Raw genomic sequence first — 12,088 nt, 5'->3', positions numbered from 1 at the left:
GCGCCATCTTGCTCTTCTTGAACCCTTTCGTGCACGTAAGCGGCAGCCATTTTGAGCACCATGACCTCCCTGCCCCTCGTTGATAGCCAGCGCGTCTCTCTCTCTCCCTCGACCTCGCAGGCATCCCCCCCCCGCGCGCTGACAACCCCCCCCCCCGCTCTCACATGCCTTGGGTCATAAACCCCTCTTCAGCGCAGCTCTGCCTCGGAACCCCATCCTGTTCCCAGCGCGACACCTCCCTTCATTCCTTTCATGGTCCCAGGCCCTTTGATACAAACCCCCTTTCCTGTGTGCCCGTTTGTCTTCCTCGTTCCCAGGCCGCCACCTGGCTCTGCGGATACTGTTTATTGCCACCCCCCCCGTACAGTAGGAAGCTTCCCCCATTAAAGGACCCTCGAGTTGATCAAAGCCCCCACCCTATGAGATCCGATCAACCCCACACATTCCGTGAATCGGCGGAATGTCCAGCTGCGCGATAATCATCACCTGTTGTGACCTGGGGTGGGGATTTCAACTGTAAATGTGTGTGGGAACGGGCCTGAAGGGGAGATTCAGAGGATGTCCTTTCATACTTCAAAGCATTTCAAGAATGTGTTACCTGCAATAAAGATCATGAAAATGTGTATAAAAGGCCAGGCCTCAGAGATGCGGTTAGAGCACCTCGTGACGATACTGGCTGTCTGAACTGATGTGTTCTCCTCCGGAGAGAATAAAACCTTTGTTTCCTGCCTTCCAGTCTCCAGCGCCTGCCTCTTCATTGGTTAATATCTTGTAGGTTTAAGAGGCGATACCGCCGGGCAATACTTAAGGATCTTTTATTCTGGTTGGTAGCCTGACCTTTTTACAGCATGGCCAGAAGACCAGGAAACAAACAAACAGTACAGTATCATATGAGGACGTCCCGTTAGGGGGGCGGCCCTGCCCTGCCTCGGCCTGCCCCGGACGGCCACAGACGGACCCGCTCTTGTCCCGGGCTTCTCCCGGGGTGCTACCACGCAGCGGCTATCTAACACCACTAAATAGGGCGGATAACGTCCTGTGGGCGGGGCAAACAGGGAGAGCGGACCAGGTGTTGCCCGTCAGTCGGCCAGGGACTCCTGGGAGTTTGAGTCCCTGCAGCACCGCTCGCAGCCCTGTTGTGGTCTTCAAGCGCCTCACAGAGTCCTTGTCGCCTCCAGCCTGGATTGATCGAAGCTCCCACTAGATGGACGACGAAGCGGCACCCGCAGAGCGAGTGCGGCGAGCAGTGGGGGCAGAAAGTTCAAAGTGCAGGTTCCCAGCCACGGGCTCCACTGGGCACAGAGACAAACGCAAAAGGTATCCCGGAGGAACTGGAGTCCGGGTACTCGAATGGCGCCGAGGGCGAACCCATCGGCGAGCTCTCAGTTTGAGTACCTACCTCCTCTGTGGAGCCCGAAGGCGCTCCAGGGAGAGGGGTCGACTCAAAGATAGCCTGCAAAGCCTGGTAATAGGCTTCCATCCGGGTCCTAGTGGCCCCAACCCCAGGAAATTGGGGGTAGGTGGGGGTCGACTGCTGAGAGGCGGTGTCCAGTAAAGACCGGGAGCACAGCCACCGACGTCAAAGGCCTCTGTGGCTTCTTCTTGTGCTTATATGAGGAAGGCAAGCGATGGCCTCGGGAACGACTCCGTGACCCACCCCAAACAGGAACCTAAGCTCGAGATGGAGACCAGTGATGCTAGACTCCGAATGGAACATCCGTGAGGACAACTATTTCATCATACGTTCCCCCAGGAACTTCCGCTGCAGCTTCCATCAGGCGTCGCACTCCACGGAGTTGTGGTGCTCGCCCAAGCACCACATACAAATCGCATGCGGATCCGTCGCCGACATCTGTCGCATACAGGTCTCACACGACTTAAAAAGCCCATAGGAATCGAAACACTGTTCCCAGACGCAAAAAAGCGTCAGTAGAGCCTAAGAAACAGAAACAGGCCAGAGAAACCGCATCTCCTGGATCTGCGCTGCAGGCGTGGAAAAGAAGAAAACTGACGTCAGCACGCCGGGAGGGACTTATATGGCTCCACTGATGTCATATCCATGGACGACGTCAGTGCGGAGCCATGCAAAGCCATCCGCCGGCGCGCAGAATTACTGCTGAAAAATCTCCAGATCCAGTCTGACGCCCGGAGGATATTCTAAGTTAAAGAATCTGCGGCTAGATGTCTCTATCAGATAGACTACCTTGCATTCATTGACATCTATAGTGGGATTAAATGCCTGTTTTGAGAATTTTTTTTTTTTTTTATCAAGATAATCTAATTTGTTTCTTTGAGGTTACTGACCTAGCTCTATCACATTTTTCTTCGGTAGGATTTCTGTCTCTTGAACAAGCCAGTCCAACATAGGAGGATCCCTCAGAAGAATAAGAAGAGGGGTAACCTGTACAATATCTAGCATCCACGTGTCCTTGTCCATGCAGAGAAATGGATGGGAATGCACCCTCCAAGGGGGTGATTTTCAGTGCAGCTACAACGAGGATCAAGGGGCTACTTTGGGGTTTGGCAGACACTGCAGAATGCCGCAAACTGGTGCCCACTGCCAACCCCAACATTTTCCCACTCCCTTTAGAAGTGGAGGAACCACTGGGTTATTGAATGTGCAACTTCTAATGGCTGCACCAACAGTAGTCCCTGGCTCTGCCATAGACCGGCAGCGTTCTAGTGGTGATACTCTACCCTATTGAGAGAAGGACAACTGCCACTCATTTTCCCTTCCCATATCCACCGTGTTTTGCTTTAAACATTGCACATGCTTTGGCAAACATTCTGTGCTAGGAAGAGAGTTGCAGGTGGCAGCTTCCTTCATAACATGGAGATCCCTGCCAGCTAGGATTTAGGTTCTGTTCATGTTCATCCCATAGGGCCTGGAGGCTACTAGTTGAAGTCTCTACCTTGAGAAAACATCCAGTGTTATAAATGCTTCTGCTTTTGATGTCCTTCAGGCATTTGTTTCTTTCTACTTTCAAACCATGCACTGTTGCAGTTACACTGAGCAAGTTTAAGATATGAGCTAGTTGCCTCTGTCCAATGGAGGTACACTGTTGTTAAGAGGTTTCAGTCTCCACCCTCTAGCAATTCTCTGGAGGTTAAGAGGAGAAGGGACAATTTGCCGATGTCGAGGGTGTGATGATCTAATTCTTTAAAAACTGGCAAGGTGGTAAATGTTGTTAGTTTTAGAGTTTCTGTAACAATTTCATTTTTTATAGCAGATCACCCTTGATGTTAAAGGTATGGTGCCAGGCACTTTGTAAAGATTTGTGATGCTGACTTGGGGCTAAATATTAGCTCTTGGTGTTGGTATTGTTGATCATCAAATAGGCATTCTGTGGATGGATTTGGGATATGACAATAGGCAACCAGCTGATCGACTGTAGTAAGGAAAAGACTTTGATTCATATCCAGCATGCAATGATGCAAGATACTTGTTTTTCGGATATTTGTTTTAATCTCTTAGGACAAAAGTGGGCCGTCAGTCTTCAGTTTTTTTCAGGATGCATTTTTTGGCCTATTTTCAGCCACTACATTTTTTGTAAAGTGGGATCCTTTGTTTATTTCATGCCATTCAGAGAATCAGAACAACATGATATTATTAGCTCACCTGTTGGACTAGTTGTGCATCTTATTATTGTGTTTTCCTGCTGGTTATCGGAATAGCTTTCCTCTTCTTCTTCTTCTTCTTCTTCTTTTATGTGTATAGGAAAAACTCCTGGGATACTGCCATGTTCTGTTAATTTACAAAAAGTAAAGTTAAATTACATTTCATACCACACAGCTTTCAAACATATAATATTTAGCAGTGGCTACCTACAGTTTTTTTTAAAAACCAATATGATTGTGTCTTAAGGACAATGTGTGCTAATAGATCCTAAAACCTCTAATGGCTATCAATCCAAATAGGTATAGCATGATAGAGGGTCACATGTGGAAATAAAATCACTTTGCCTTATTCAAGAACACAAAAACTGAGGATTACAGAATGTCCCATTATTTGGTTTCTGTTTGGGCCCTAACTGTAAAACCTTTTAGTGGATGCAACAAACAACACAGTTAAGGAAGGAATGTGTGCATTATTCTCAGCCACCGACAATCGCTTCAGGGACGCATTCTAGTCCGAAGCATTTTGTCCACAATGCCGGTCATATGCAATTCAGCCTTACTCTGGCTCCAATAGGAACATTCTAGACAGGACTGCTAGCACTAAAGCCACAGGAAAGGGAAATCACATGCTGGTATTATAGTACCTATTATAAGCAGTGCCTCAAGTTCAAACAACTAGATAAAATAGTCAAGGTCTTTACAGACTACTATAGGGCTTGTACCAGGAAACAATTGGGTAGATGTAAAAGGGCTGAAAAAAATGAAGGTTATGGATTGATCGCAGCTCGTGGAGCAATTTAGTTCTAACTTGGAGCGTCCATTTATGCTTGAAGTGGTGTGAACAGGCTTTAAAAATGTCCCATATAGAAAAACCATAGATGCCATCCCAACAAAATATTCTCAGTTAGTCATAGAACTCTTCAAATTAGTTTTACAAGTGATCTCTGATTTTGACAATTGGCTCAGGATCTTCGGCACATAGAATGAGGAATAGGACAATCATCAATAAGTAAAATAATGACACCCAAAGGTCTGCCGTTCATATAGACCAATTGCACTGATTAATTTAGATGCAAAGACCATTGTGGATATGCCTCACACAATACTAAAATCATCACCAAAATTGTCTCCCCTATGCAACATTAATTCTACTGGAAGCTGAAAATATTTTTTCGGTTCAGGCCTTTCTTAATGCATTCAGCAGGTAAGATGTGTATAGCACCTATATGTTTAGGTTGTGTATAGACACTATACAAGTGCACTACCACCCAATCCAAGTTAATAATATTGGGTTCCAATCAAAGTTCGAATCAAAGTTGATTAATGTCATTTAGGGATTGAGACCAGGTTGACCACTTTTCCTATTCCTTTTTTCAGTTTATCTAGAACATACTTGCACACCAGAGACTTTTGTGTAGTCACAGTAAGAAAATGTCAGCTTGCTCCAATGACGCGGTAGATGTGAAATCATCAATTAGCTAAGTTGGAGGCTTGATAATTTGGTTTAATATCTGCAAACCTCATAAGTTCAAAAGAAAAACCTCAAGATCTTTACAAACCAGGACACTCATGCGGAGAATACCAGAGTTAGTTAAACAGGATACTTGTGGTCATGAGTACAAGTGATGTAGTTTGAATAATCAGCTTGAATCATGTTGAATATGTTGGTCTGATGAAGAAATGTAAAAGAGAAGGTATATTACAGCAAAGATGGTCATCGTACCCACGGGTTTATGACATTTTTATGGTAATCTCCCTGTAAGTTCCCTGAAACGTTCTAACTTTAAACGCTTAGATGCTGCATTTGACAGTTTTGTATGAAATTTTATAAACTCCCCCCAACACTCACAAAGGTGGGCCTCGCCGGAGGCCAAGATGTCTGTGCTCTCTCAAAGCCCCTAGTGAATGCACTGTTTCTTCATCCACTCAAATAACTGAGATGTCCAGTGGTCTACCAGATCTGGTGCACATGTTGGAAAATTGCTACGGTGGGAAGCAGGCCCTTTTCAGTTGAGGTAGGTTTTGCAGCATCACATTAAGTGAAGGCTCTTGTGTCTCCCAGTGGGCCTCTGGAGGATGCCCAGACGTGGGTCCCGGGCTCATTGTGCCACTGGATTCAAGCTATCCTGGCTGATGAGGGATGAAACCCCGAAACCGGTCCTAGGATACTTGTTTCTGGTCCAGGGAGGACCTGGCTTGGCAGTTCAGGCTGGACTGTTTCCATGAGGCACAGAGTCAAGACAGATTTGCATATGGCCAGGTCTAAACTGGGGTGGCATGGTGAGCAAAAGAATGATGGATTTATCCCAGATCTCTTGACTCTGGTTAATGTTTTAATTTGTTCTGCATTCCATCCATTAATTGTGTGTATTTTGCTTACTCGCCCGGAATATATTGATCAGCACCATGGCTGGCAGACTCTGCAATGTGTCAATGCCTGTAGAAGGTGGCAAACCTGTGACCTGAGAGAAAACCAGAACACTGGAGCTTGGCGAAGTGAGTGGCTGATTCTGGGCTACCAACAAATATAGGAACACAAGGATCACCTAGCACAGTGACAAGCCAGCGATATGTGTTGGGGCGGAGCAGTCACAGGCTGCAACAGCAGGGCTCTATTTGCCTGCTGGACTCTGCTCCTGATTCAACCAAGGTGAGGCCTGCACTCCAGGTGCAGACATAGGACAGTCCCCCTATGCTTGCAGAGTTGCTCTCCACTTTATGACATATTGCAGAGGGAGACACTTCGCCAGCCCACTTAGCAGTTTGCACTTTGTGATCCTCCACATATTCAGAGAAAGCAATTGCTCCTAAAAAGAAATGGAAAGCAGACATATATTTTGAGAAACGGTTCCTGGAGTAAAAACCATAAGAGAAGGTGGGACGATCTCCTGGGCAGCGTAGACCTGATGAGAACAGAACAGAAACTACTCAAGTCAACTAACGTGCTCAAAGCAGAACAACAGAATACGAACACAATTGAAATGACAATCCAAGCAGTGAAGGAGACAATTGTGGGCTTGCAAACTGAGTTTCACAGGTTGAGCAATCTGTAGAGAGGCTGTCAGCTACACTTCGGATGATAGAGGGCCAGGACGCGTTGACCAACCTGGCAGACTTTAAGGTTCGTGCTCTTGGAAGCCTAGTGCAGCTTGAGCATTGTTGTTAAGTCCTAGATAACATCAGGCACTGTGAGAGCACAATTAAGAGAACTTGATCTTCCTTGTATTGAAGCCAATATTGGAGAATATCCTGGGTGATCTGATGGGTGGCTTGAATGGATTTATACACTGAGGTGTGCGAAAGATATATAGGCTTGCAGCTAAAGTGAGGGCTGGCAAATCTGATTTGCAAAGTATGGCGATTGTGGTTTCTCCAGAAAGTAGGGAGGCAATACTAAGAGTGGTGCTGGAAGTCAAACCTACTGAGCATGCAACAACTACCTTTTTTCACGTGTGCCCAGCAACACAGTCCACGCAAAACGAAACACTGCTGGATATCAGGAGACTTGATACCTAGGGTCATTAAGTCTACTATGAAGATGCCACTACAGTTAAAGATTAGCTACTAGAGCACACAAATAGTAGTTAGACAGAGGGATGCTGCTTGGTCTTTCCCGTAGACTTTTCAGGGGAGAAAGAGATAATACTGGATGAGATCAAATAATTCCATGTTGGTGAGGGTACAATCTTGAGGTGAAGTGGTGGATGGAGGCTGGCCTACACATCCTGCACTGTTACATTTTCTACGGGGATGTGGTTTATAGGCTTGCATTGTTTTATATCAACTGTTTCATGCCTTTCTGTGATACTTAGTGTCTTCCTGAAGGCTCCTAATGAGTGGGGCTTTTTTAGGTTGTTTGTGTAAAGTGAAATATTGTGATATGTTAAGATGAGGAAGGAGTAGATGACTAAGGAGGTTTCTGTTTTAAAGGGAACTGATGTTAATTTGTGCAAGACCCTTTGATGGTAATGCCCATCTACAGTGTTCCCATACTCAATAAACCTTATTAAAACATACAAGTAACTCTGTTGAGGACTGTGCTTAAAATGGTATCACTGGGCTGCAATGAGGAGAACAATGGGGAACCTGATGGAAGGATGATCACTGGGTCTTTCCTTATCTGAATGCCATCTGCAGGAAAAGGAAAACTTGATTCTTGCGCTGTTATAACGAGTCAACTTATTGTAGCTATACTCATTTTAAGACTTCCTCAGGTTTTTAAAAAAAATATATTTTTATTATTTTTAAATAAAACAACTCAGCAGGTGTACTTCAAACTCATTCCGTCTATTACAACCAGCAGGATGTACAAAAAGCAATGGTACAAAACAGACAGTAGTATGATTATCCTCTTTACCCCTCTTGGCATTGTCTACCCCCGTAGTACATAACTCCTAAAACCCCTCAGCTGAGTTTGTATCTATATGGATGTTCCACGCACACCCGTACCTAATCATGTGGCTTGCGATACAGCAGTATCATCTTCCTCCATCTCTAGATGGTAGTAACTAAGCCATGGCTGTCAGATTTTTCTAAACTTTTGTGGACATCCCCGTGCTTTGTACACCGTCTTTTCGGCTCCCATAAACATATTCAAGCCATTGCACCACTCTTTCAGGGTGGGAGTTTCTGGTCTCCCCCAATATTTAGCTATGTCACGTTTTGCTACTACGAGGCCTAGGTTACAGAGCAGGAGTTGGTACCTTGTAATATCAACATCCGTATGTATGCCAAACAGGATATATTTAGCGTCTATCTGGATGTTTGTATGGAGTATTTTATTTAGTTCTTGCAGGATCCGTGTCCAGTAGCCACAAATTTGCTGGCAGTCCCTTAAAGTGTGGATGAAAGTGGATGAAAGAACCGCGCTCCGTTATGCAGCGCAGACACTCGGGCGTCTCCGCCCTGCCCATTGCATGTAATTTTGCCCTGTCATAATATACCCTATGAAGAATTTTATACTGGACCAGTCATAGCTGAAGCTTAATTGCCACCTCCCTCGGGGGTGCATTAGTGCCGCCTCCCACTCGATGTCTTCTAATGCACCCACGAGGTCCTCCCACTTATTCCGAAGCGTTAGTTGGTTCTCGGGTGCATTGTTTATTAGGGTTTTATACGTCCAGGAGACTGATTTCTCTGGTATCTCCTCCTGGAGCAGCCGCCCCTCCAGCGGGGCAAATTCCGGGAGATCAGTGATGCCAGGGCTGTGCGCCTGCCAAGCATGTCGGCGTTGAATATATTTATAGTGCTGCGTGTCTGTCAGGCTATACTCCCTCTGCAAATCAGGAAACGTCATCAGGGCACCCTGTCTCGTTATGTCCCCTAAAGTGGTAATCCCAATGGTATCCCACCCTTTAAAACCATGTAGCTTTGCAGGTTCAGGTAGCCGTGTGCCTTCCCATAGGGGTGTGGGCTTGGTCAGTCTTTGTCCCCATTTCTTTACCTGTTCGGCTTCCCTCCAAGCCTCAATTGCCCTCTGTGTCACTGGCAACAGACTTCGTACCCCGTGGCCCCCATATATGTAGTGAAGATGTGAGTGTTTGGAAAATTGGATCCTCTCTAGGGTGTAGGTGGGATGGTCTTGGGAAGCATGTCCCCACTCGTTGATAATTACGAGGTGTGCCGCTCTATAATATGCTTGGACATCTGGCAGTAAGATTCCCCCATTGTACTGGCTTCGCTGCTGCGTTTGCAATGCCACTCTAGGGTGGCCTACGTCCCAAAGTAAGGTTCACAGCTCGGTGTTTATCGCTCTAAAGATAGCTTCAGGTATTTTGCAATACGAATTCTGAAAAATGTATAAGAACTTAGGTAGTGTAATCATTTAAAACATAGTCACCCTCCCAAGTAATGTCAGGGGAAGACGCCTCCATCTTGTCGCGTCGTCCCAGAAGTCCGCCAGGACACGCTGAATATTGCGGGTTAGACAGGTTGTCACATTTCCTGAAATATAAAGTACTAGATATTTAAAGCCTTCTCCAGTAATGGGGAGATGTATGGGAATGGACTGCATATCAATGTGGCCCCCTATTGAGTATATGGTCAATTTCCCCCAATTAAGCTTATACCCTGCCTGCGCACCGTAGTCTTCAACTATACGAAAAATAATAGGGAGTGTGTTGTCTGGGTTGGTTATGTACAAGAGGATATCGTCTGCGTACAGCGAGATTCCCTCATCCAGCAGCTGGCCTCCAGGGTCTGGGTGCATTCAAATCAGGCACCCCAGCGGTTCCAGGACAAGCGCAAAGAGTAAGGGAGAAAGCGGACAACCCTGTCAAGTCCCCCAGTGGATCGGGAATTCAGCTGATTTGACTCCGTTGACTCGTACTCTAGTTCTGGGGTCTGTATATAAGAGATCGATCCACGTTGTAAAGTTATGTCCAAAACCAATTTAACGAGGACTCACCGTAGAAAAGGCCAGTGCACCGTGTCAAATGCCTTTTCGGTATCAAGGGATAAGAGCATATGGGGGGACCTCACTCCCTGGTCGCGTCCAGCCAGTTTGCCAACCTACGGAAGTTGAGGCGTGTGGTGCGCTTAGGCATGAAACCCGGCAGATCCTTGTGCTCCAGGGACGTAATGATCGCCAATAGCTGTGTGGCCAGTATGGAAGCCAATATATTGGTCTCCACACTGAGGAGCGAAATTGGGCGATAGAAGCCACACTTTTCTGGGGGTTAGCCCAGTTTTTGGATGACCACAACCGTGGCCTAGCGGAGATCTGGGGGAAGCATTCCCTCATCTCTGGCTGCCAAAAACATATTTAATAAACTTGGGGCTAGTAAATTAGTGTTTTGTTTGAAGAATTTCCCCGGGAGTCCGTTCAGCACATGAGTTTTCCCTGACTTCTGTTTGGCGATAGCAGCCTGCACTTCTTCCAAAGTAATCTCCTCTTCCAAAGCCGTCATGTCTTCTGTTTGCAGGATAGGCATATCTATGGCTGAAAGATAGTTGTCTATACTATCTGCCGGTAGTATCAGATGAGCCGAACTTGCAAATGCTGCCGCAATTGTAGGTGCCGTCCTATGCCATGTCCCCCCATCTTCTATTTGGGTTACCCAATTTGCTTCCCTTCCTTTCTAGCTTAACCCATCGAGTAGCTTCCCTGCCCTATCTCCCGACTCATTCAGTGTGTGGTGAGTAGTCAGAATTTGGGTGCGGGCCTCTCCCTCCACTAGGGCCTGGAGTTCTCTCCGCTTAATTTCCAACTGTCCAAGCATCTCGTCCTTGTTGTCCCGGGATATATTTTGTTCCAGTTCTAGCAATTTATCTTCAAGATTCCATATTTGCAACGTTTTCTCTCTAAGTTTTTGGGCAATTGCATCTTGTAGCCTCCTCCTAAGGGCTGCCTTGTATGCCTCCCAAAGGGTGGCTTCTGAGGAAATGGAGCCTTTGTTCTCTTGAAAGAATAATTTGGTTACGATGTCAACTACGCCAATTACCGTTTTGTCATGCAACTCCCAGGGGTTCAATCTCCAATCTAATTTGGGCCTCTATTCCCAACCCCTATCTTTAACTGTAGTGGTGAGTGATCGGAGATACCTCTTGCTAGATGGTCTGTGTCCTCAACAACTGGAATCTCCTCTGCTGGGGCGAAAAGATAGTCGATTTGGGAGAAGGTCTTGTGTGCCCCCGAGAAGTAGGAGTAGGTACGGTTGAATGGGTGGTGTAGTCGCCAAAGATCAGTCAGCCCCAGGAAGCGCACAAAGCCTGCCAATAGGGTAGGCGTCTGAACATTAACCATTGTACGAGATCTATCAAGGTGCGGGTTCATCACATCATTGAAGTAACTCCCTATTATGTGAATTGGGGAGTTTGGATCTAGCAGTATCTTAGCCACTGCCTACATCGTCTAGGGTTGTAATCGCGGCGGGGCATACACGCTGGCCAGAGTAAACTCTCTCCGACCCTATATCCCCCTAACTGCTGCATATGTGCCCCCAGGGTCCACCCAGGTCTTTGCTATTTGAAAGGGTAAGGTTTTTTTGATAAGAACAGCTACCCCCGGGCTCCTGGGGAAAATCCAGCATGCACCAATGTGGCGTATGCCCCTCTCCCAATAAATGCGCATCGGGTATCACGTAGATGGGTTTCTTGTAAGAAGACTATATACGGCTTAATCCCTTTGATATATTTGTTCACCAGGGCTCTCTTGATCTTACTGCCCAGTCCGTTAACGTTCCACGTCAACACAGTATATGGCGGGTCATGCATGACGTTTGTGGCTCATGAGGGTCATATAGGGGGTGGCCTCTAAGCCGCCAATCCCTATCTAATGGCTTCTGGCTCTATGATTTAAAATAACCTGCTGTTATTAAGGAAAACAAAAAACTTTAAAACAACTCCCAAACTCCCCTCCCCTCCTTAAGCCCCCCACCCCACATCCTCATGCGCCTCATGCTTGACCCTGTAACTGCCAACATAACAAACATAAGTGTCCACTGAGGTGTCTGTCGCTCCCTCCCTACCC

The 12,088-nt window shown here is 46.5% G+C and overlaps 1 protein-coding gene across 4 annotated transcripts in view; it reads right to left on the bottom strand.

Moving 5' to 3' along the window:
- The window catches only part of LOC144818757 (uncharacterized), a 261,995-nt gene that overhangs the window by 86,927 nt on the left and 162,980 nt on the right, over window positions 1-12,088 (bottom strand). For all 4 annotated transcript variants that reach the window (XM_078676475.1, XM_078676477.1, XM_078676476.1 and 1 more), the window contains one exon: window positions 3,620-3,745. In XM_078676475.1, the coding sequence (XP_078532601.1) occupies window positions 3,620-3,745 (126 nt within the window). The remainder of the gene's footprint in view (window positions 1-3,619; window positions 3,746-12,088) is intronic.

Source organism: Lissotriton helveticus, chromosome 2_1, assembly GCF_964261635.1.
Source record: "Lissotriton helveticus chromosome 2_1, aLisHel1.1, whole genome shotgun sequence".
Lineage (NCBI taxonomy): Eukaryota > Metazoa > Chordata > Amphibia > Caudata > Salamandridae > Lissotriton > Lissotriton helveticus.
Note: the sequence above shows the minus strand (reverse complement) of the source record. Positions and strands in the feature narration are given on the sequence as shown.